This window comes from Lactuca virosa, chromosome 9 (assembly GCF_052849685.1).
Source record: "Lactuca virosa cultivar CGN04683 chromosome 9, Lactuca_virosa_CGN04683_v6, whole genome shotgun sequence".
Classification (NCBI taxonomy): Eukaryota; Viridiplantae; Streptophyta; class Magnoliopsida; order Asterales; family Asteraceae; genus Lactuca; species Lactuca virosa.
In genome coordinates, this window is record NC_136434.1 from 22,729,517 (window position 1) to 22,754,715 (window position 25,199).

A 25,199-nucleotide genomic window follows, 5' to 3' on the forward strand; every position below is an offset into this window, starting at 1 on the left:
TACGATGGATCGATTCTTAGTATTCCTAATGTTAATTTCACACTGTAAATTGCTCATACTTGAGATTATTATATATAGACCTAGTATCAGACATCCAAAATCAAACTCAGTTCCGATTTCATCTTTCTGTCTTCAATTTCTCCACTTAATTTTGCTATTTCTACTTTCCACTATGGACGCGATTGATTGGTGGGCAACATATGGAGCGGAGACTCCGGATCTGGCGGACGTGGCAAAACGAGTCCTCTCGCAGCCGATTAGTAGCTCTTCGGCGGAGAGGAATTGGAGTACATACTCTCATATACATAGCATCAAAAGGAATCGTTTAAATGGCCCAAGAGCGGATAAACTTGTGTATATTCACTCTAATATCAGACTTTTGTCCCGGTTTTCAGAATCTTATAAAGCCGGACCCAACAAAAAATGGGACATCAATCCGGAAAGTGATCACATTGAATGTTCAAGTGCCCGTTTAGAGAAAATGGTGTGGGAGAACCTTGATGATGATGACGTGGAGAATGAAAGAGGAAAAAGGAAGCGGATAAACTAGTTTATGGTATTTTAATATTTTTGTTATTAAGTATTATGATGAAGTAATTATGGTATTTCTTTTGTTCCTGTTTTGGTAATTGGTACTTTTGTTATTAAGTATTTCATGTTTGAACGTTGAAGTGTTAAATTGTTAAGTAATAGTATACATATATTTTATGAAATGTCTTAGAACTAGGAACACTGTACCGGTTTGTACCGAGATGAGCCCCCCCCCCCCCCCCCCCCGATACACTATATGTCGCGAACCCCGTACCGTGCCGTACCTCATTCCCTATACCGTACCGCGTTTCTGGTATATGTATACAAAAAAAAATGACTAAATATATACACGGGATAAAGTTTATTAACCCTTAAAAGACATTAAATTTATAGCAATCAAAGGAAATCATACCACTCTCACAAAAGCCATGTAAGCTTTACCATTTACCCAACTTTAAAACTTTTTTTACATTCATATAAGACCATAGTGTTGTGCTGGAGAATTACAATGTCTATTCATAGTACCTATTACATCAGGAGGACCCCCTGTTCTTCAATCTAGTTAGATTATTGGTTTTTCTTGATGGTTAAGTTCTTCAACAACTTTTAGAAGCTCAAGACATTCATCATGTTCATCACAATTTAACAAAGATTCTATGTATGATAAAACTCCATCTTTCTCCTCAACACCAGCTTTCCACAAAAGATCAGACATCAAATCTTGCATTTCCCGAATCTTTCCTTCCTTTCGAAGACCATGAAATAAACAACAACATGATTCAAAAGATGGCATAGGCCCATGATCAAACATCAACTTCATCCACACTACACAATCATCATATTTTCCTTCATGAAACAAGTGTTCAAGAATCTGAGAACATGAAGTAATGTCAGGAAAGTAGCCATTTTTCACCATTTCTTGAGCCAATTCATAGCCTTCAACTATTCGTCCCACTTTATATAACCCCATGATCAAGAAACTATTAACATCCGAATCCTTAACACCATGTTTCTTGGCCTTTTGTAAAAACTCAACACTATGAGTAGCATTCATTTCTTTAAACACAGTAAAAGAAGCATTTTTATTTTTAGTTTTACCATTGTTGGAGATAACTAATCCTTCAAGCAATGAAGAAAAAGTCTCAAAGTTTGGTGAACACTCGTCTTTTACCATATCATTCAAGATTCCAAATGCATGATCCAACTCACCCGATTTAACATAAGCTTTAATCAATATAGTATAAGTAACAACATTTGGAGATACACCCGTATCACGCATAGTTTCAAGAAGCTTCAATCCTTCATCCATTCTACCATTTTGACATAATGCATCGATGAAAACCGTGAATGTGTAGACATTTGGAGGACAATTACAAAGTTTCATTGATTCAAAAACTTTTAAAGATTGACCAAAATTACCTTCCCTTAAATACCCATCAATTAGAATTGTGTAAGTCACAACAGAAGGAGTCACACCACATTTCAACATCTTCCCAAAAATAGCATTTGCATAGCCCACCTTCGTATCTTTATTGAAAGCATCAATTAGTGAGTTGAAGATGTGAGGGCTGGTCAAAGTAAGATGTTTGACCATTCGATTAAAAAACAAAACTGCATTTTCTGTTTTACCATTCTTGCAATACCCATCTAAAAGAGCAGTAAATGTGACTTCATCAAGAGTTACACCCTTTTTCATCATTACACCCAAAATCCCATTTGCTTGATCCACTTTTCCTTCTTTGGAAAGCTGATCTATGAGTGTTGTATAAGCAAATCCATCAGATTCAAGGTGAAGTGAATCCATGGAGTTTAGAATCCTAAAAGCCATATCAAGTTGGCCTTCTTTACAAAACCCATCAACCAATATGTTATAAGTTAGTGTCTCGGGTCTTAAATCATTCTCAATTATCTTTCTCAATAATGACATGGCTTTGTAAGGTTTACCAATTCTACATAAACCTTCCATAAGTTCATTGTAGGTGCGAATATTTGGTCTACTGTTTCTCTTTTCCATCATGGCAAGAAGCTCAAAAGCAGAAACAACTCGTTCTTGTTTGCAGTAGCCATTGATGAGTGCATTGTAAGTAATCGTGCCTGGAATTAACCCATCTTTGATCATTTTTCTAAACATCGAATTTGCCTCTTCAATTTTACCTTCCATGCATAATCCATTGATCAATATTGTGTAAGTATGAGCATTGGGGTTACTTCCTTTCTTGAGCATCTCATCAAGTAAATACATAGCTTTATCAGTAGATCCTAAGTCACAAATTGCTTTAATGAGAACAGTATATGTACGTGTACTTGGATGGCATCCATTCATGAGCATTTTTTCCTTTAATGCAAATGCTTCTGTGAGCCTACCTGATTCACATAGACCATGAATCAGTATCGTGAAAGTTACCTCATTTGTCCCACAACCATCTCTTTTTGACATTATATCAAACACTTGGAAGGCCTCTTTAAGATCACCTATCCTGCAATAGCCTAGTACTAAAGAAGTTGAAATATGAACATCTACATTGAAACCAAGTTTCACAATTCTTGAAACAAACATTTCTGCACCTCGTACAAACCCATTCTTGCACAAAGCGTTTATCAGTGTGTTGTAATCTATCGAACCTAAAATGAACCCATCATTCACCATTCTTTCATAAACTGAAAAGGCTGATAAACCCATTTGTAGCTTACTTAAACACATCAAAAGAGTACTATAACAAGGGTAACTAATCCTGAAACCAAATTTCCTCATATCATCAAGAACGCTAATCAATCTCAAAGCCTCATTTACAGTATTACTACAATCTTTGATCAAGAAGACAACGATCACCTTGTGTAAAACCCCAAAATAATTACCACGCATAATTAAATTCGAAAGATGGATTCTACTATCCATACTGTAACAATAAGTTGACTGTTTACACACCCATTTGAAAAATCGGACGCAGAGTGCGACGTTCTCGTTGTGAAGGGAGATGACCTTACACGCTGATTCAGGACTCATGTGGGAAGCAAGCGATTTAAGATATGTGTTATGTTCCCAATTCGGTTGTTTCAAAAGATCTGCTATCTGATCAAGGTTGTCATTGTTTGCGGGTTTCTGGGTGAACTGAAAAACATGGCAAAGCGTTCGATTGTGTTTGACGGAGAGACTCCGAAGTTTGCTTGTAGAAATCAACATGCATTTGACTAAAGAATTTCAGGCAGCGACGTCTGAACTCTGTAGATTCGAAAAGAGTCGGCGTGAGGCATATTCATAGGAGAGGGTGGAGGCCTATTCATACACAGAGAAATGGTGGTGAACTGAAATTTAGGTGCTGTTTGTTTTTACCGTGCAGTCTGCGTACCTGGTACTGTAAACCTCTGCAATAGAAGAGGTGGACCAAACGTTCTGTAGTCTGAAATTGTTATAAATAATTAACGAATCTAGATCAACTTTTATGTATTATTGTATAAAAAATAAAAATAAAAATGGTATGAATTAACGTATATATTTGATAAAAACCAACAACTTTGGTTGCAAAGTTTTAACTAAACATTATAATTAGTGATCAAAGAATTTGATACATAAATGGATAGAAATAAACTTCGATTTTTTCAATTAAATCCATTAAAAATGTATCATAAATATTTTCTCGAGAAATTGACGATATTGTATTAAATAATATTTTACAAAATTTTGCAAAAAATATAAGAATATATTATGATTTTTTTTCATATTTATATAAACAACTTCAACGACTATTATTGTAATAAATATTCATTTATAAATTTGTCAAAAATATCATGTTTGTATCGTCGAACGTTTTTTTTTAAGTTTTGTAATTTTTTTGTCAAATTGTTTATCATAAATAAAGTTGGAAAAAATATAAATTAAAAAAAAACTTAAAAAAAATAAAGATATATATGTTTTTTAGGCTAGAAGATGTCTGAAGATGTTAGAAGACTCTGGTCCACATCTGCGCCAAGAAGAGGGCGCGCAGACATTTTTAGGTCTGCAGTCTTCAAAAAAACAAACAGTCTGCGAAGGCTAATGTCTGCGCGTGGTCTGCGTGGCGCAGACAAAAGAGGTCACGCAGATCTACAGACAAAAAACAAACACTACCTTAGAGCACGCCATGATATAGTCAAAATTTAGAAAGGACTAAAATAAAAAAAAAAGTTTATAAAACGACATTGTGTTGCGGAGGCGAGAGAAAGGAGAGATGAGAGAGAATTTAAGGGGTTTTTATTAGACAAAACTTCAAAAATGGTCCATGTGGTTTTCGAAAATATCAAGTTTAATCTTTAAGTTCAAAAAACCTTATAGATGGTCCCTGTGGTTTCAAAACTTTTAACATTTGGTCCTTCCGGCTCACTCCGTTAGCATTTCACCGTTAAGTAATTGACATTTTTGTCATTTCACTACCCAGGGACCATTTATGAGGTTTTCTATTACTTTTTTAAAAAATAATAATAATAAATGAATAAAATTTAATATGCAAAGGGTCCCACCCTCTCTCTCTCTCTCTCTCTCTCTTTCTCTCTCTTTCAAGAACTTACGATTTAAGAAGACATCTTCAGGTCCTTTTCCAGACCCATAAGTGTGTCCAATGTGTGTGGGTGTGATGTTGAAAATCGAATTGTGTTCAAGCCCATAAATCGAGATCTGAAAATCGATCCCCATAAACGAGTTTGTTCTTGTTCTTGAAACAAAAACATGAAGATGAAGGGTCTATTCGTTAGAACCCAGAACATGAAAATCGTTAGAATCCAGATGAAGGTTTTGGCCATAACTGTCACTCTTGTTCCCGTTTTGGTCCAATTGTAATTACCAGAATCGAATTTTTGAAGATTTACCTTATTCTTGTTAAAAAGTCTTCAAGGATTTAATCCTTGGTAAGTTAAAGAACCTGTCTTCAATCTCCAGCAATGATTCAAGAACGTCGTCAAACTGAGATTTTGGAAACAAAAAACAGATTGATCGGACTCACCCAATCATCCAACCGCTGGATCCTGCCATTAGAATCAGCCGACGAGGAACATTAGAATCGGCCCACACAAACAAACCTAGAATCACCGGTACCGACCACCACCACTCTCGCCGGAGAATCAGGATAGCGATAGAACAGATGGTCCCTAACTTTTCTTTACAGTCTCGTTGGGGAAGACAGTCTTGCCACCACACCTATGAAAACCTATAACTTAGGTAATCTGGAAATGGATAGAATCCCATAAACCCATATCAAATATATTCATCACTCAAATCGATCTTCAAACTTGAAATCAGAAACCTTGTATCAAATCCCTCTCCAAGAAATCAGACCAGAACATGAAATTAAATGAATCCAACAATGGTGGTGATGACTCCCTTCCAGAAATTGAATCCCCAACTCAAATTGAATCCATAGCATCGCCTCAACAATGGTGCGTGATCTCAGTCTCGGAGGCGACAGAGGAAGACCCGACCAAGATTCCCCGATCCCACAAGGCGTACAAGCTTAAGATGACTAAGATGGAGAATCCCGTCGGAAGAAAGGTTGGTGGCAGTTTTAATGGCGGACCAGTTAGCATTAGATTTCCGGTGAGGGCGAGAATAGAGATTATGTACAACAGTGGAAGAAGTGGAGGCGGTGGCGGAGGAGAGACGAGTGTATTCGTTAAAGCTTAGACATAAGTTGAAACGAGCAAGACGAGAGATAGAGAGAGAGAGAGAGAGAGAGAGGGTGGGACCCTTTGCATATTAAATTTTATTCATTTATTATTATTATTTTTTAAAAAAGTAATAGAAAACCTCATAAATGGTCACTGGGTGGTGAAATAACAAAAATGCCCCTTACTTAACGGTGAAATGCTAACGGAGTGAGTCGAAAAGACCAAATGTTAAAAGTTTTGAAACCACAGGGACCATCTGTGAGGTTTTTTGAACTTAGAGATTAAACTTAATATTTTCGAAAACCACAGGGACCATTTTTGAAGTTTTGTCTTTTTATTATTATTTTATTTATTTATTTATTTATTATTTTTTTAAGGAGTGAGAGTGTGAGGGTTTAAGTTATTTTTTTATAGATCGGTTCTACATAATTTATGTTTTATAAATTTGTGTAATATAACATTTTAATGTATAAATTATTTTGTATGGAGAAAATTTGTTGTGTACGAATAACTATATTTCTTTATTTTATTTTATATTTACATTTTACCAATTTGACCAACCTTCTCCCTTCAAATGACATGTCATGCATCTCTTGTAAATCCAGCCTAAAGGGAAATGAAATGTCTCGTAATTTTTTTTTTTTAAAAAGTAAGGAATCAAAGAAAATGAAATATGTTCTTAGTGTTTTTTTTTAATTATGAGTAAGGAAACTATCCGTCTAAATATAATCTAAATGAGATGGATTCTTATCTTTCCATTCCATTATTATTATTATTATTATTATTATTTTTTCATTTCTTTTGTTCCATTGCTTTTTCTTCCCTTGTTTTTTAAATTGAAAACAAAAAGTAAATGCTTTTATACCAAAAAAACATATTTGTGTATTTTGCAAATGAATTATTGAAATTATTTCATATAATTGTCTAACCTTTTAAATTATGTAATATGATGATTGTCAGAGATACATAAACATCAAAGACAAGATAGGGCGTATAAAGGTGCACCCCAACATAGTCGGCAAAGTAAAGGGGCGCCCCTTATCGGGTAGAGAGTTATCTCATGAACAAAAAATAGAATCATAGGTTTCACCTAGATACATTTTTAGGTCCGAAATCTATATATGTGTAAATTACATGTGTTTGTGAGTCCTAACGGCCTGTTCTTGAGTTTATTTTAGGAGGAGAATAGAAAGGAAGGAAAAGAATTCAGGAGAAATTGTGTTCTTGAGCTTTTTTTAAGAAAAAAAGGGGGAATAAAATGGAAGGGGAAAGGAGGGCGGATTAAGATCATAAGGGAGGGAAATGTGCCAAAGTTACATTTTCTCTGCAATAACTCTCATTTCTTTCAAATGAAGGGAAAAAAAATATAAAAATGTTGATTTACTTCCCTCTCCTTTCAACTTAAGAACACAATTTTATTTCTATTTCCCTTTAACTCAAGAAAACAACAAAAATACATGTATTTTTTCCCGTCCATTACTCTTCTTCCCATTCATTTTTAAACTCAAAATAAAGCATGACAATATTATCAATAAACTCTTCCTAATTTGGTCGTGCACATAACATAATTATAATTAATGATAATGTGAACAACATAAATTTTTATGTTTTTTTTCTCATACCCTAAATGTATGCATGTTGTGTAGTTTGTTTTTTGTTTTTGTTAATTACTACCTTATCATAATGAAATGATAGCTTAGCTTCTAGTTTAGAATACACTTTATATTTCTAAGAAGATAACAAATAGATTTTTTTCTAAAAAGTGTCCTTTCAAATTATTGTCCATTAAGTTTCTTGATTTTGCAATATTTAGGAAGCCATCATGTGTGTATAGAACTCTTTAATTAATTTGTATGGTAATTTGAGTTCTTATAAGCATCCATCGTACAACTTCTATTTAAAGCAATAAAACTATTCTATTAAGGTCCATTTTAGCCTCTTTAATTTGATTGTGAGTTTGGTTGAGTTTAGCTTACTTTTTTTCATTGATCAACATGATAAACAAGGGTTTTAAAATGCATAATGCTAACAACAATGAGACGACTATTGAATAATTGATACCTTGAGCCGTATTTGAACCGTGATATTTTGTTATGTGCCATACAATTTGTCAATTTCTTGGTGGCTTCGGTACCCAAAGAGATTAAAGACGTAAGAATGATCGACTATGTCAACATCATGAATTTATATTTTTTAGGTTTCAAAAAAACTATACCTTATATAAGTTCTTTAATCATCATCTTGCATAACCATACATGTAAATCTCTTTTAGTATCTATATGCTTAACGAAATTGAAACAAGATTTTTAGTTTTAAAACTTAGAGGGTATAAATGCTTAAGTCTAAAAGTTGTTCATGCTTAACGAAATCCAAAACTACCATTTTGAAATGAGTGCGGAACTCTACGGATGTTTAAGACGAAATATGGAAGCTTAAGGACTCAAATTGTTAAATACGTGAAATATAGGGACGTCCAAGATCGGTATCTTTTTCTTTGCTGAAGCTTGAAGGTGAAATTCTGTCGGTAATCTAATCCTTAGGTTCTCACGTATGACGTGGCAATACATGATTGGATGACCCGCGTCATCAAGGCTTCCCAAATCCCACTGAAGCAACAAAACGTAGGGCGGTTCGGTCGAAACTCAAAACGCAAAAATGGCGAATTTGAGTCTGACCTCTGCAATGAAGGGATGCTCTGTGTTGCTTCTGCTAATTGCCGCCACACTTGGTGAGTTTCAGTGAAGACTAATGAAAGCTGTTTCGAAATGGTTTAGTTCATTATTTATCATATTTTAAATCACTTGTTCTGGTTCGATTGTGTAAATTGAATGACGAGTTGATCTTCTTCGTAATATCTCACAGTTTCGGCAAAGAAGTCCGGTGATGTCACGGAGTTACAGATCGGCGTCAAGGTAAAATTCCGGTAGCCCAGTCTTATTATTATCACCTATAATCCCTTGATCTGGCTTAAGTGTGTGAGTTAACAATTGTGCATTATTTAATTTATTTACAAGGAGTTATGATTGCACTGCGAATTATCCACTTCTGTTTCCCGATCGTTGTGTAGTGTGCTTATTATGTAAAAATTGGGAGGATCTGTGTCTTAGTTCCTTCTATTGCTTTCTCTTCTCTTTGTGGTAGAAAAAGAGAAAGAAATGCTTAAGATATCTTCACGGAATTGTAGTGAGGGTTTGAGTTGATCTGCTGTTAGTATAGTATGTAAAGATGTCTTAGCTTTCCCAATTAGGAGGTGTCTTATGTGCAATGCATTTGATCCGATAATTGGTTACACAGCGAATGCATCTATAGAGAGTAATGTAGTTAGCTTATTGAATTTGATTTTCACTTTCATGTTGATACTTTCCATTTCTTATTCTTTCTTGATGTTTAATGATTTTAAAGAGCTAAAATCAGTTGTGCTGACCATCATTTACATGAACAGTATCGACCACCCATCCTTTAACCTTGTTTTTTCTGTCCTGAACCTCCATTTTTGTTGTTGTTGTTGTTGCAGTTCAAACCAGCATCTTGTGAAATCCAAGCACACAAAGGTGATAGGGTGAAAGTTCATTACCGGGTGAGTTAGTAGATACATCTACATAGCTACTTCCTTTCTTTCTCCATACCATCCCATCCCCACTCTTCTCTGAGTTATCATCTCAGTTTTCTGTATCACTTAATGAATGGTTTATGGTTGTATTTGTATGTATATCTTTGCAAGTGTAACAACAAGATGCTTGATATAACATTCTTTTAATCTCTGGTTTTGCAGGGGAAACTGACTGATGGAACTGTTTTCGATTCCAGCTTTGAAAGGGGTGACCCAATTGAATTCGAACTTGGTACTGGTCAGGTGATAAAAGGTAGGTGTAAATAAAACCATATGATACGACCCAATTTATTTGCATTGTTGTGAAATTAAATTCCTATATATTATGGAAGTTAACAAAAATAGTGTTGCAGGATGGGACCAGGGACTATTGGGAATGTGTGTTGGGGAGAAGCGTAAGTTGAAGATACCTTCAAAGCTGGGTTATGGAGACCAGGGTTCACCACCTACTATCCCAGGTACGTAATGATTCCTCCTCCTTTTTGAGCATTTATTTTATAGGGAAAATGTGTTTTAATTTAATGGGGAAAAATATTAATAAATTGAAGAAATTAATTTTTGATACACAGGTGGGGCTACACTTATATTTGATACGGAGCTTGTTGCTGTCAATGATAAAGGATCAGATGGAGGAGACACCAATAACAACAGTGAGCTATGAGTATGATCACAAGAATCCAGATCATGAGCTTTTAGTAGGAGGAGAGAATTCTAGATTTGATACTTTAATTTTGTTCCCTAGTATCTTCAAAAACAAAACATATGTCTTGTACAAGTATTTGTGACACCATTTTAACTCCTTATTTCACTTAGGTTGAAGTAACGAGGTTAGAGAAACTTAAAATTGATATTTTAAAGCAATTCAGAAAACTAAACAAAAAGATGAAAACTATCACCATTTTGATCTTCTTCTCAAACCAAATAACTATTAATGCATTCCAAAAACCAAAATGCTAGTTTACAACTTTTTATCAATGTATCGTATCGTGAATACCTAACACATCATGTAATTGTCTTTTTTTTTTTTTTTAGTTGCATATGAATTTTTGATAAGCATCATATTCAAGTGGGTCCATACCCCACTTGGGGTACGTAGGGTGGATCCGCCAAAGCTTTTAACTATATATAGATAGTCTCGTGAAATTCTGAACATACTTTGTGATATGCTATTTTTTTTTTAACGATGGATGGATCAATTTGGTACTATATCTAAATAAACCAAACTGCTAGTTTAGTTCTCTTTGTGATTTTCTTGTTTTAGATTGTATTATTCTATTTTAATTTTTGCAGCAAGATACATACTATCAAATATGTTAGGGGAAGATTTAACTTCAGAAGATATGATGGCATCAGGCCTTGTAGATTGTTTTGGAAAATATTCCAACATCCCTTATGATGCTAGGAAGATTTGAAGTTATGTTGATAGAAGTTCATGTGTTGCCAAAACAAACCACATTATAAAACAATAGTTATTCCACAAAATATTGACATACTGCATCGATTCTTTGAAGCAACAATCGGCTAAATAATAACATTTAACTTTAGTTTGAATCCAATAATTGTCATGTTTCTCATCCGAGGTTTGTGTGGACAGGTTCCCTTTGGAGACGAAGCTCTATTATAGATGTTATTTTCTTGGAGGAACTAAACACATTATTTTCAAAATGCCTGAGTGAAGTAGTGAACTTCGAAAATTGTGTTTTTAAACCCTACCAGTGGATAAATAAAATCACTAAATTTTTGGTGTCGTATTTTATGGCTAATTTGAATAAAAAAGTTGAACTTGATATGCCATGTTTGATTTCTTCATTTGCATGCTCAATATTACCAATGTATTGGGACTCACATATATGACAGTTAGCTGTTTAGTTCTTATTTGTACAGAGTTAGTAAAATTAGTTAGGTGCAAGTTAGCAGCAATGGTGCACTTTAATCTTTTGTATATAATCCTTGTCTGTAGCTTCAATGATGATTAATGAGGGATTACAGGTTTATTCTCCATCATGTTATTTCATTCTAAATGTAAAATGGTATCAGAGCTTTTTCATGTTCCGTTTCTTTGATTTTCTTTTGATTCTTTGAATCAATCTCTCTTCCGCAATCTGAATCAAATCGCTAATTGTATTTGATTCATTCTTCTTTGATTTTTTTTTCTCCATCTGAATCATAATCAATTCTTCCGATTCAATGGCTGAAAGTTCAAATAACACTTCATCATAATCAATCATCAAATGATCCTTATTTCATCCATCATAATCATCGAATCATCATGAAATCTTAAAAGAAATTGACAACGTAAAGCCATATTAAAAATGGATGAATGTGACGCTATTCATGAAAGTCGATCTAGAGGTGTCATCAAAGGTACAGTTGTATACGGAGACTCCTATTTGATTGAAAAATGTATTATGAAAATATGTAATCAATTGTGATTTATAAGGCCTTATCTAACATAACTAAAGTAACACAACAAGAAATATAAGCTTTAGGGACGACACGAAGTTTTAGGGACGACACTTGCCACTGTTGCCGCCTGTCTCCGTCGACGACCACTGTCTCCGGCGACATCCACCGTCTCCGACGAACTTCTCCACCGGCTCCACTATTTTCAGCTCTACAACCACACGTGCGTTCAATTTTTGTGTATATGTGTATGTATGAATTTGATATATGTTTGCATGTTTATTTTGTATAAGGAATTTGATATATGTGTATGTCTATTTGAAAATGTATTTCAAGAAAATGTGTTTGATATATGTGTATGTCTATATGTGTATATGTATATGTATGTTTGGAATATGTATTTGTCTATTTGGTATGTTTGGAATGTGTATATGTCTATTTGGTATTTTGTATATGTGTATTTGTATATGTATAATTGGTATTTTGTATTTGGTATTGAATTGGTATGTGTATATGTCTATTTGGTAAGTGTATATGTATGTATGTGCATTTGAAAATTTGTTTCAAGAAACTATGTTTGATTGTATATTAATTTAGTGTATATATGATGTTATAATTGCAAAAATGTATATGGTTTGATTTAAGATAAAATGAGTGTAAAGATAACATCAGTGCAACTACATAGGAGTATATATTATTTAAATTTCAATAATATAAAATATTGTTACAAATAAACTAAAACAATCAAATGTAAAGATAACATCCGTGCAACATGTTTAAATAACAACTTTTTGCTCATAAATAATATGTATGAATAATAGAAAAAAAGAAACGCATAAAACTTTTGTAGGGTGACTTAATTGTTAAGTAAGAATAATTTGTTTTTATAGTATGATATATTTTAACATATATTCTTACTTTGTAGGATGTGGATGTTAATGCTTTTCTCCAAAACCCGGCGTTTGTGACGCCAATTGGAGATATTATCCGCTCATTTAGCAAGCAAGTCGACAATGCGACCAACAACGACGATGAAAACGATGATGGGGAAGACGATTAGTATATACTGTTTTATGTTATGGATGATGTTATTATGAATTTAGATGATGTTAATGTGATATACTTTGTTTATGTTATTTGATGTTTTATGTAATGCAAATATTTAAATTATATGTTTTATAATTTTATAAATTCTGCATTTTTATACTATAAACTAATATAAAATATAAATTTTATCTAAAAAAAACAATCATTAGTGGCGACACCTTTAGGGACGATCTTAAGCATTAGCGACGACACATCCCGCCGGAATATTTGGCCGGAATAATACTGGCCGGTGGCCGGAATATTATTAGGGACGACGACTGGTATTAGCGACGATAAGTATTAGAGACGACGCCTTTAGGGACGACTTTGGAGTATTAGCTACGAGGTATTTGCGGCGACCCAATTGAGACAACATGTCGTCCCTAATACCTTTAGGGGCGACTTTCTTGACTATTTGCGACGCTTTTTGTCGTCCCTAAATGTGCTTTTTCTTGTTGTGTAAAAGCACATGCAATATACAAGAACAAATATGGTTATTCAATTCCAACTAATATATATTTTTTTCTCCAGTAAGTTAAAACCAGTGGTCAAATTTAAGAAGTAGAAGATTATGTTTGAATGTTTGAGATAACTAGAGATATCGTAGGGTTTGGAAAGATTGTGACAACAACAAAGCCAAGATTGCCTTGTGTATTGATTAGTGACACTGAATAATGAACTACATGATGCATTTGAGAACCGTTTGGGCAAGTAAGATCCATATAGGTATAATAACATCCACATAACAACATCTAAAGTTTATCTGACATGCTTTTCATAGATCTCTCAAGATATGATAGAGATAGAGATGGACGTAATGAAGATTCAATGAATTGACAATGGAAATAGGAGACGAGTGGAAGGAGTTTGTGCATTGGAATAAGTTGACCCGCTTGAAGAATGAGGTGGATGGAACATACATTGTTGACCCATATGCTCGTTAGTAGTTATTTTAAAATGTACGCACCATTTTCAAATAATGCTTCACACGTAAGTATGATCCATTTAAAATAACTTAACGATTATTTAAAAAAACTCCATAAAGTGTAAATGAGTCCTTATCGAATTGCATTCAGTAGCATATAGAAAAACAATCACATTTCATAAATGTACACTGCTAATGTCGCAATTTGTCCAAAATGGAGTTTGGTCGAAGACTATTTAAATGTAGAGGCGACAAAAATTGACAAGACACGAAACCCGACACGAAATAAACGAGTTTTGTAAGATATTTCAACTCGTTTAAATAAACGGGTTGACACGACATGATACAAATATTAAACGGGTAAGGTTATGGTTGAGAATTTTCACTCGAATATAACTCGAAAATGACTCGTTTATTTATATGCAAGTTTTTTGAATTCTGTAAATAAACTAGAAAGATACAAAACCAAAATAATAAGTAAAATAAAACCTTTGGATCAAGTCGTTTTGTAATGTTGAAATGACTTAGCCGTCTAGATCAAGACTTCATTTTCAATTTTTCTGTTTTCTCCCAAACTACACAGTCCCTTTGACCACTTTCTCATCCTTGTGATCTTGTCTTCCGCCTCCTCAACTCTTACTCTTTCAGTTTTGTCATATGAACTTGCTATGACTTCATCTATTCCGTCTCCAAACTATTAGTTTTTCCTTTCCGTCTACCAAACTCCTACTCTTTCAACATACTTAATCTTTTAACCTCACATGACACGACATATTTCAAGGTATACCCCTAACATGAAACCCGGCACGAAAATAAACAGGTTGACACGACGCACCACATTAATTAAATGGGTCGGGTTAGGGTCAAACACTTTCAAACCGTTTAATGTTTCGACAAGACACGATTGCTACATCTATTTTAAATATGCATAGGAAAGAAGCACATTTGATAAATTTACCTCGCTAATCCCATAAATTACTTGTGATAGTAGGCGGTTGAAACTAGCTTTATAAAACATTTATGACAAAATTGCAAAAATGGTCTCTATGGTATGCATTTTTTTTTAGGTTTTGTCCAAACCTCGATTTTTTTGGATTATGGTCCTTTTGAGCTACTTTGGTTGTGGTTTTAGTCCCTTGCTAAACCAAAATGACTAATCTACCCTTTTAATTTGTTTTTTTATTTTCTTGAATATTTTTCCCTTTTATTTAAAATTTTAAACGTAAAAATGGATAAAGAGGGGTCTCTCTCTCTCTCTCTCTCTCTCTCTCTCTCTCTCTCTCTCTCTCTCTCTCTCTCTCTCTCTCTCTCTCTCAACCACTCCGTATCCCCCATATTCATGTTTGTCTTCTTCACCTCACTTGCAAGTCGAAAATACATCTTTAATACCCGTACAACTTTTGTATAAATCCAATCAAGAAATCTTATATGAGGGTGTTTAGATAAATTAGATTATAGTTTATTAGCTTATAGCTTATTAGCTTAAAGCGGTGAAAGAAAGCAGCTTTTGTAAAAGTGTTTGGATTAGAAATAAGCAATAAGCTATAAGCAAGGGGGAGATGCTTATTAAAATTAGTTTATTTAGCTTATCCCCACCACAATAAAATGATTTTTAGAGTACAACTTTTGTATAAATCCAAACCCTCTTTTTTCGCTATCCAAACACCTTCTATGCTTCCAAAACCAGAAAATCAAGAATCCGACGTAGCTCTCAATCGATTAACAACATGGGGCATTACCGTCATTTCAGTTTACCGAGGGATAAATATATATTAAATTAAAAATATGAAAGAAAAATGGATAAATATATATTAAATTAAAAATATGAAAGAAAAATGAAAAATAAATACATGATGGCATTACCGTCATTTCAGTTTACCGAGGGACAAAATACACATCATAACTAGGCCAAAAAGACCACCAATCCAAAAAAGTCGAGGTTTGGACCAAACCTCAGAAAAAATACATACCACAGGGACCATTTTTGCAGTTTTGTCAACATTTATTGAATATCGATACATTCATTTATGTAAGCATGTGTACATGTTTATACCATTTCGCTTATATGGCTATACAATCTAATTTAACTAGATGAGGCTTTGTTATGTATAACTTACTTACTCAATCGTTCAATATCTTTTTCTTTTTAGGGGTCTCATCATCATTTGTCGTAAGCTACAAAATCAGGAGGTGGATACAAAATAGTGAAATCTAAAGGTGTTATTGTGGTGTGAAAGCTCAATTATTCACGCCCTGGACTCCCATGAACCATTAGAGAAGGTATTTGGGATGTCCTAAATTCAAGGGTTGTGTTTAAATTCCTAGGTAGGAAGCGTAATAAAGTCATCTTTTTTTTTTTCCAACTACGTTTCAATTTGTTTTTTACATGACAAGACGAGAGATTGTGAATACTGAAGATAGATTGATAAGGAATTAACAGTCTAAAGCTACAAAGGCTTACCTTTGAAAGGTACTTAAAGTTGACAAAAATGTAAGCAAATATGATGGCTTGGCAGCAGGCAGAACATAATTTTACAATAGTGTTTTATTTTGGGTTGTTTTAATAATCTGATTTTCATATTGTACATTGTAATATTTGTTTTGTTTGTAAAATTACTTATAATGACTTTCCCATTATCTGTTTATAAACGCGAATGAAGTTTGGGAATTAATAAAGCATTTTAGTATGTTTTGTAAGTTCATGTCAATAACTAATTGAATCCATAGATGTTTAGGTAGATAAGTACATTTATTATATGTAGATCCTCGTCTTGTATACATAATTCCAAAATGTTGGTTTGGAAAAATTCTCTTAACATATTTTGGTCACCGTTTTTGGGTAAAGCTCAACATTTAACATATAAGGTATCACTTGCATAATAATAAAATATCGGGAAGATTTATCCAATTACTTAATTAATTTATTAGGAAGAAGAGGTACCTTGTAGAATAATATAAACTCGTGAATACATGGTCGGATTACTTTATTGGGAACTAACTTATGAACTTGCTTTACATTTTCTAAAAAAACAAAAAATAAGTAATTGTTTATATTTACAAACAAGCATGAAATATTGATATTTTAAGGGATATTGACTTGATATGGTAACACACTATGCTTCATGTAGATATATGATCACTTTACCTTTTTTTTTATTAAAATATGTATTACCACTAATTTAACACCCATTTCCAATATGCATTGCGATTCAATCAGTCTTCAGTTAATTTGGGGTGTGTTTGGTTAGCGCGAAGTGGGCTTGCCATATGTGGTGCGGTGCACCCAAATGCTAAGCGTGGTGTGTCCTTGTTGTTGGGAAAAACCTAGTGCTTAGGATTTAGGCCATATTTAAATGCATTAACCTATAAGATTTCATCATTTATCAACTTTCAACCATCCGGAGCAAATCCTTTTTTTTTTTTTTTGAACGGCTGAAAAAATATAAATATTAGAAAGATCTAGCTAAGAGTTGGGACAGTTACAGGAAATAAAATACAAATACATAAGAACAAAAGGAAAATACATAGTAATTTAAAAGCAACACCAAAACACCTGATGAGCAATATCAAAATGACCGAAAGAGGTAACTAGTGCCCAACGAAGGGGAAATTTAGGAGATCAACAGCAGCAACAACCAACTTTGAATAACCTTTATTTTAAGGCCAATTACCTATGTCATTAACTGGTGTATCACTGGAGCTCACCAAAAGATAGCAGCCACGGACTTTAAGGTGGAAACCAAGTTTAAATTTGCCTTAGTATATTCAAGAGTATAAGGCTTCCTTGATACCAAAATTTTGTGGAGCAGACAATCCATGGCCTGCATACACTGCAGTGACAAGTGACTTTACTGATAACTCATCACCCATTAGGGGAATTAGGGGCATTTTTTGAACAAGAACTAGTCTCCAACATCTGCATACCCATGATCCTAGGTCGCAACTGATATAACTATATCTTTATGCATCAAGCCTGATAGACAACTTCAATGATTCCGCAACCCTATTGATAGGGGTAATTTGGTCAAAACTTCCACCAGCATCACCTCCAACCTTCTGAAGCAAATCCTAACCTCCATTATTGCATTTTGGAGCCTTAGTGACCAATTTAACTAGTTAAACTTTGATCTATACGTAATCCATATATAGGAATATAAGAACTAAGTTGGATATTTTATGTTGTCTTCATAGGGTTGCATCTCACACCTTTGAATAAATAATCATTCATCGCCTTCTAGAAGAGTGTATAAATCAATGACCATTTCACTCCCCAAGATACAAGGTCTTTGCTGTTAATAAGAAATTAACAATACCAAACAAGACCAATCATTCAACCATCTCCAAATAGAAATAACATAGCTACAACTAAGATTCTAAATAACGAGAGACATGGTGTGATAACGATGTCAAATTTCAAGCTTTCTTAAAACGTGACGTAAGATACAAGTCTTGAAGATATGACACACCTATGACAAACTTCTTAAAACCATGACTACAACTTGAAAAAGATAATCTTACTTCTAACATTGCAACATAAAAGAAATGAAAGAGCAAATAAACAGCTACGAAATATATTACAACGATGTCAGAAGCTGCAGGACCTGCGCCTTTCCAACTTTCTTTCTTTCTCTTTACCATCATCACTTTGAGAGAAAGTGAGAAAATGATATCCACTCTTTTGTCCATGTTTTGTGGTCAGTGTCCCAAGCAGGTACACCTTACCATCTTTGAAGTTATGGCTTAACTGAATTTCTTCATCATACAATTTTTGTAAGGCTGCTTGTGGTTTGCTTCTAGTATTCAGGGTTATCTCATGTTTTCTGCCACTAGCATTGATTTCCACAGTAACATTCTTCTCCTTAGTTTGCTTGTCAATACCAATAAGTGAAGCCTGCATACATTAATTAGTAGAAAAAAATTCCAGTCTTTCATTGTTAATCAAGAGGAAAATGAACATATGGATGCATATACCATACATGTCTGAAATGTAAAATATTTTCTGGATCAAGCTTCACAGAGATTGTTTCACCACTTTTAATCTCGACTCCTGAATAACGAGTTTGCAAAAAACAATGAATGTAAGTAAAACTTAAACACCAGATTGTGGCAAAGTGTACCACTCCTGAATGCATGCAATCTTATAAATAAATCCAAGCCATTTCAAACAAGGCAGGCTTTAGTAACGTGTAGATACATCAATACACAAACAAACAGAAAAAATCCGATTGATATACATGTATTAGCACATAAGTAGTCTACCTAAAAACAAAGTTCTAGGCCTATGGAAAAGATATATTCTAATAACAAACAGCTCAGCTGTGCATTCCAATTAACTTCCACCAGCAGCACAGACAATCAAATTGAAAATAATATACCAAGCATCTAATATCCACATGAAACATAAAAAAACATAAATGAAGCGAGACATTTGTTACCCCAAAACTTCATTGACTTAACCTTGCTGCATACACGTGCACATTCAGAAGCCAAAGTTGCTTCATTCTGTCAATAAATATTCACACATTATATATCAAAACAACACAATTCAATGATTCATAATAGTATCTATTTGGAATTCTGAATTAAAATTGCCAAAGTAACCTTTGCAAAATTAGGTTCATGAAAAGGTGGATATTCATGCACGCGTGGTCTTTTTGGAACCCACATAGGTATAATGTTCCATTTTTTGCATCATGACTTAAAATGATGTCTTCATCGAACTTTAGGTCCATTACTTGTTGTGGCAGCCTCTCAGGGTGAAGCCTTGCAAGTTGAATTGTTTTGTCACATGTATCGACTTCCAAACACACAGACTTCTTTTCTTCATGATTTCCGGTACACACAAGAGAAGCCTGCATGCATGAATTAAACAAATAACAAGTTCATTTAATGTTAATGCAAAACAAAACCAAAATGGCATGCACATACCAGTTTAAGACTCAAATAATTCCCTTGATCAAGCTTAACATGAAGCCTTTGACCGTGTTTCACTTCAGCCCCTAAATTACAATTTTACAAAAACATCAAAAATTAGAATAAGAAAACACATATGATATGCTCAAATAGAAATGATCAAATGAGAGAGAGAGAGAGAGAGATATTATCTTACCCCAAAAACTCATGATTGAATACTTTTTGCATCTATGTGAATAAACAGATGCAGAACTTGCTTCTTCCACTGTTGGTTTATCTTTTTTTTTATCCTCAGGCTCCTTTTCGTGTGTAACTCCAAAAAAATAAAGACTATTATCTCTCAGCGTATGGGTTAATGAGAACTTCTTATCAATTGACAAACACAACCTTTGTTCGGAGTGCCTCCGGGGATTAAAGTTTCCAGCAACTAACTTTTTTCCATCAACAGTTATATACAGAGAAACAGAATCCTCATGAATATCCTCCTTCGGTACTCCAAGATAAGCCTAAGTAGAATTTCATTTTTTAATTAGTTGAATGTTAATGAACAGCAAAATAAGGATATCTCCTGTTCCAGTAATACCTTTAAAATAACCAAAATCGTTCCCTCAGCAATGTCTGCTACAAATCGTTCACCAGCTCTCACCTCACAACCTAAATCAAACAATATAATCATCATATTAACAACCTCCCAAACCCCTAACCATCACAGATAATAAAAATTGAAAATAACAAATCTAAGAACCATCCAACGTCCATATGAAAACAGAAACCCTAACTGCATAAAGGAAAATGAAGATACTGAAATAGAAACGAATTCCTTACCCCAAGAGGCCATTGTTGCAGAAGAGAAGTATGTAGAGCTTTCATGAGACAAACACTGCGTGTATCAGCTGTTAGGTGTTGTTTGTTTTTGAACAACAAAATGTCTGCAGTTCAAAAGGTGGACCAAATGTCTGTAGTCTGCAAGAAGAAGACTGTTTGTTTTTTAAAGTCTGCAGACTGCTAAAAATAATTGATTTTTTTAAACTTAAGACTTTGAAAAAAAGATTAATAAACAAATTTTAATTATTTATATACAATGTACAAAATTTAACAATTTCCATTGCATTATCGAGCAATAAATAGGATCATTTTGAAGACATTAATAAACAAATTTTAACAACCTACATATAATGAATGAAAATAGCCACACTACATTACATTAAAAAATTATCCAAACATCAAACTCCAAGTTCATGAGAATTTCTAGTTGGTACATTACACTCATCTCCCTGATCCTCATAATTAATTTTAACTAGTGTGTGAATCCATGGTGAACCATGGGTCACACTATTTATTAATCCATGGTTGTTTTCAACGTGAAGGATATCTCACAATCCTTCAAAGACATTACATTTGGAACAATAAAATTAGTCATTAATCAATATACATTGCTATAAATTCAACTAAAACGCCCTGCAAAGAGGGATATAATTCATATCATTAGCCTCATCTGTTAAAATAGTAATCACACATACGAACACTTCTATTATTTGCTAGAGACTAATTATATGATGAAAACCACAAAAAAAACATAGAAAATGAGGCAAAATGAAGCAGATTCTTGATACATGGACCATTTTTGTAATTGATTCTTGCCACAAGGACCATTTTTGTAACAGTTTCTTGCCACAAGGACCATTTTTGTAACAGATTCATGATATAAGGACCTGTAAAAATTTATGCCACAAGGACCATTACTATAACAGATTATTGATATAAGGATGATTTCTATAAATATTTATGCCACAAGGAAAAAGGGTATAATATAATTTAAAACTAAAACAGAAAAATAAAATTCAGATTTAGAATATTGTCGCATAGGGAAAGAGGGGTAAACTGATCATTAGGAAAAAGTGTCATTATACTTTAAAAAAACGTTGGTTAAAAAATAAATGAAGAGTTGGTTAAACCAAAAGCAAAAGTAAAGGTTTTTCTACTATGTTACCCGATTATTTCTACAGCTTCAAATCAACTGATCAATCATTTTCTGCAATTCTGTAAAACAGAACCAAAGGTGTGAATAGTTGACCTAATTGATATGCCCTTGAAATTTAGAAGAAAGTAATTACATTTATTAGCAAAGTGGAGGCTTCAAAATTGCCATTGTTAGATACTATGAAAACCATATTACAGTGAAAGGGTATAATATAATTTCAAACTAAAACAAAAATATAAAGTTCAGATTTTACAATTAATTAAATCATGAAAAAAAAAACATATAAAACGAGGCAAAATTAAACAGTTCTTGACACAGGAACCATTTGTAACAGATTCTTGACACATGGACATAGGGACTATATAAGAACCAAATCTGTAAAAACCATATTACAGTGAAAGGGTATACTAATATAATTTCAAATTAATATAGAAATATAATGTTCAGATTTTACAGCTAATTAAATGATGTGAAAACAACAAAAAAAACATAGATTATGAGGGAAAATTAAGCAGATTCTCGACACAGGGACCATTTCTATCTGTAACAGATTCTTAACACAGGGACCATTTCTGTAACAGATTATTAACACAGGGACCATTTCTGTCACAGACATGTAACTTTTCATCCTTTATCAAATTAAGTGTCGTGTTTATTACAACCATACGCCAAAAAATTAAGAATATGGGGGAGTTGAGTTGCTGAGTGGTTATGGGAGTTAATTCCACAGCCTGTATTAGACCCACCTAACCCAACTAAAAACGAACGAATGCATTCAATTATTTCCCACTTATACTTAATCCTAAAGTACATGAATAAACCACAACAAAATATAAGTGGCAAATGCTAAAACTTTGATAAATGTTTACTGCAGAAAGGAAGCCAAGTGTTAAAACCACTCTCTCACTCACACATTACAATGTCTAATAATGAAATAGTTGAGACTTGTATCAACCGTTACTCTTTGAATTTGGAAATCGTTATTTATCATCTTCAAGCATTATTTGGGTCATCAATTGCCATATGGTCTTTCCCCTTTTTCGCTAGATATGGCATCAACATCAAGAATTTTACCAAATGCATAATATTCTGATTTCTAAGTAAGGATTTTACAAACTAATATACAGGTGACTGGGAAACAGATTAGAAAGAGTTTGGCAATCAAGGTAACAGAGAAACACTGATTTTGCACAAATTTAGACAGAGTGAAAAAAAGTCACCGTGTGCGTATGAGAGAGAGAGAGAGAGAGAGAGAGAGAGAGAGAGAGAAAGAGATTACAGTTGATATACCTTATGAATCAGAAATTAAAGACTAATTGATGAAAGTGAAGACAATAAGGCCGATTTCATCTTTAGAATCGCAAGCGAGTCATGATTTCATCTTCGAGCCTTCGGATTCGAAATAATTGGATGTTGGGTATTTTTCGTTCTCCAATAAGGCCGATTTTTTGCCGATTGGGAACATGATTGAACAAGTATTTCAGAAATCAGCAATATTTACATATGAAGAAACCACTTTTGTTGATATTTTTACATAAATTCAGAAAGATTGGAGAAGTCGCTGATCAGAATCGTGAATTTTTACAAATTGCTAACTGTGTGCTAGTTTACAACTTTTTATCAATGTATTGTATCGTGAATACCTAACACATAATTGTCTTTTTTTTTTTTTTTTTTAGTTGCATATGAATTTTTGATAAGCATTAACTATATAGATAGTGATGTGAAATCCTGAACGTACTTTGTGATATGCTATTTTTTTTTTAACGATTGATAGATCAATTTGGTACTATATCTAAATAAACCAAACTGCTATAAAGTGCCCTCCGTGTTTTTATTTTTATTTTTTTAGATAAAGTGCCCTCCGTATTTTTATTTTTTTTTACATTAGACGCTAATTTAAGGGCACGCAATAATGCGTGACCTAAATCCTTAAATTTTTTGAAGAGACGACACTTTTTTAATGTCACTCTCTTTTGCGTAACATAAATCAATGAGTGTCGTGGTTTGCGTGACATCGTTGTTTTGGAAAATATTCCAACATCCCTTATGATGCTAGGAATATTTGAAGTTATGTTGATAGAAGTTCATGTGTTGCCAAAACAAACCACATTATAAAACAATAGTTATTCCACAAAATATTGACATACTGCATCGATTCTTTGAAGCAACAATCGGCTAAATAATAACATTTAACATTAGTTTGAGTCCAATAATTGTCATGTTTCTTGTCCGAGGTTTGTGTGGACAGGTTCCCTTTGGAAACGAAGCTCTATTATAGATGTTATTTTGTTGCAGACGTTGAGACGTTCCATCATTCAAACATGATTTTGAGCTCACAAACATCAGTCTCATTGGTTGCAATAAGTGAGGAACTAAACACATTATTTTGAAAATGTAAGCAGTGAACTTCAAAAATTGTCTGTTTTAAACCCTACCGGTGGATAAATAAAATCACTTAATATTTGGTGTCATATTTTATGGCTATCTTGAATTAGAAAAAGTTGAACTTCAAATGCCATGTTTGATTTCTTCATTGGCATGCTCAATATTACCAATGTAATGAAATCTTAAAAGAGATTGACGACGTAAAGCCATATTAAAAATGGATGAATATGATGCTATTCATGAAAGTCGGTCTAGAGGTGTCATCAAAGGTACAGTTGTATATAGAGACTCCTATTTGATTGAAAAAATGTATTATGAAAACATGTAATCAATTGCGATTTATAAGGCCTTATATATAACATAACTAAAGTAAAATTACATTCAATATAACAGAACAAATATGGGTAATCAATTTCAACTACTATTTTTTCTCCAGAGCAACAGTAACAGAAGTAAGTTAACACTAATGGTCAAATTTAAGAAGTAAAAGATTATGTTTGGTTGTTTGAGATAACTAGAGATATCGTAGGGTTTGGAAAGACTGTGACAACAACAAAGCCAAGATTGCCTCGTGTATTGATTAGTTCGACACTTAATAATGAATTGCATAGTGCATTTGAGAACCGTTTGGGCAAGTAGGATCCATATAGGTATAATAACATCCACATAACAACATCTAAAGTTTATCTGACATGCTTTTCATAGATCTCTCAAGACATGATAGAGAT

The 25,199-nt window shown here is 33.4% G+C and overlaps 3 protein-coding genes across 9 annotated transcripts; 1 reads left to right on the forward strand and 2 right to left on the reverse strand.

Annotated features, from left to right (window-relative positions):
• Window positions 1–974: 974 nt before the first annotated feature.
• Window positions 975–3,808, reverse strand: LOC145138823 (Pentatricopeptide repeat (PPR) superfamily protein). Its single transcript, XM_079072845.1, has one exon. It carries the CDS (start codon window positions 3,710–3,712, stop codon window positions 1,094–1,096), a length of 2,619 nt encoding a protein of 872 aa, XP_078928971.1. The 5' UTR covers window positions 3,713–3,808; the 3' UTR covers window positions 975–1,093.
• Window positions 3,809–8,751: 4,943 nt separating this feature from the next.
• LOC145138824 (peptidyl-prolyl cis-trans isomerase FKBP15-1-like) lies at window positions 8,752–10,673 on the forward strand. Its single transcript, XM_079072846.1, has 6 exons — window positions 8,752–8,893; window positions 9,028–9,077; window positions 9,680–9,742; window positions 9,938–10,028; window positions 10,129–10,233; window positions 10,345–10,673. Exons 1-6 carry the CDS (start codon window positions 8,821–8,823, stop codon window positions 10,434–10,436), a joined length of 474 nt encoding a protein of 157 aa, XP_078928972.1. The 5' UTR covers window positions 8,752–8,820; the 3' UTR covers window positions 10,437–10,673.
• Window positions 10,674–18,579: 7,906 nt separating this feature from the next.
• Window positions 18,580–23,730, reverse strand: LOC145135659 (uncharacterized). Of its 7 annotated transcripts, XM_079069910.1 has the most exons (11): window positions 23,374–23,726; window positions 22,093–22,142; window positions 21,722–21,814; window positions 20,928–21,065; window positions 20,686–20,756; window positions 20,299–20,608; window positions 20,118–20,188; window positions 19,791–20,041; window positions 19,625–19,691; window positions 19,166–19,236; window positions 18,580–19,080 (listed from the first exon to the last, which is right to left on the reverse strand). In XM_079069910.1, exons 4-9 carry the CDS (start codon window positions 20,938–20,940, stop codon window positions 19,634–19,636), a joined length of 774 nt encoding a protein of 257 aa, XP_078926036.1. In that variant the 5' UTR covers window positions 20,941–21,065; window positions 21,722–21,814; window positions 22,093–22,142; window positions 23,374–23,726; the 3' UTR covers window positions 18,580–19,080; window positions 19,166–19,236; window positions 19,625–19,633. The 7 variants fall into 7 exon arrangements, with proteins under 7 accessions (XP_078926036.1, XP_078926040.1, XP_078926039.1 ...); XM_079069914.1 differs by lacking the exon at window positions 21,722–21,814 and having other exon boundaries at window positions 19,161–19,236; window positions 19,647–19,691; window positions 23,374–23,730; XM_079069913.1 differs by lacking the exon at window positions 21,722–21,814 and having other exon boundaries at window positions 19,647–19,691; window positions 23,374–23,729.
• Window positions 23,731–25,199: the final 1,469 nt, after the last annotated feature.

Bases quoted from the DNA above. Each gene is read 5' to 3' on its own strand.
- LOC145138823 (XM_079072845.1), bottom strand. From the start codon at position 3,712: ATGTTGATTTCTACAAGCAAACTTCGGAGTCTCTCCGTCAAACACAAT.
- LOC145138824 (XM_079072846.1), top strand. From the start codon at position 8,821: ATGGCGAATTTGAGTCTGACCTCTGCAATGAAGGGATGCTCTGTGTTG. The intron at 8,894-9,027 runs GTGAGTTTCAGT...AATATCTCACAG, and splicing joins GCTAATTGCCGCCACACTTG to TTTCGGCAAAGAAGTCCGGT. The intron at 10,234-10,344 runs GTACGTAATGAT...TTTGATACACAG, and splicing joins TTCACCACCTACTATCCCAG to GTGGGGCTACACTTATATTT.
- LOC145135659 (XM_079069914.1), bottom strand. The intron at 20,609-20,685 runs GTATTACTGGAA...AATTCTACTTAG, and splicing joins CGATTTTGGTTATTTTAAAG to GCTTATCTTGGAGTACCGAA. The intron at 20,042-20,117 runs GTATGTGCATGC...TCATGCATGCAG, and splicing joins ATTATTTGAGTCTTAAACTG to GCTTCTCTTGTGTGTACCGG.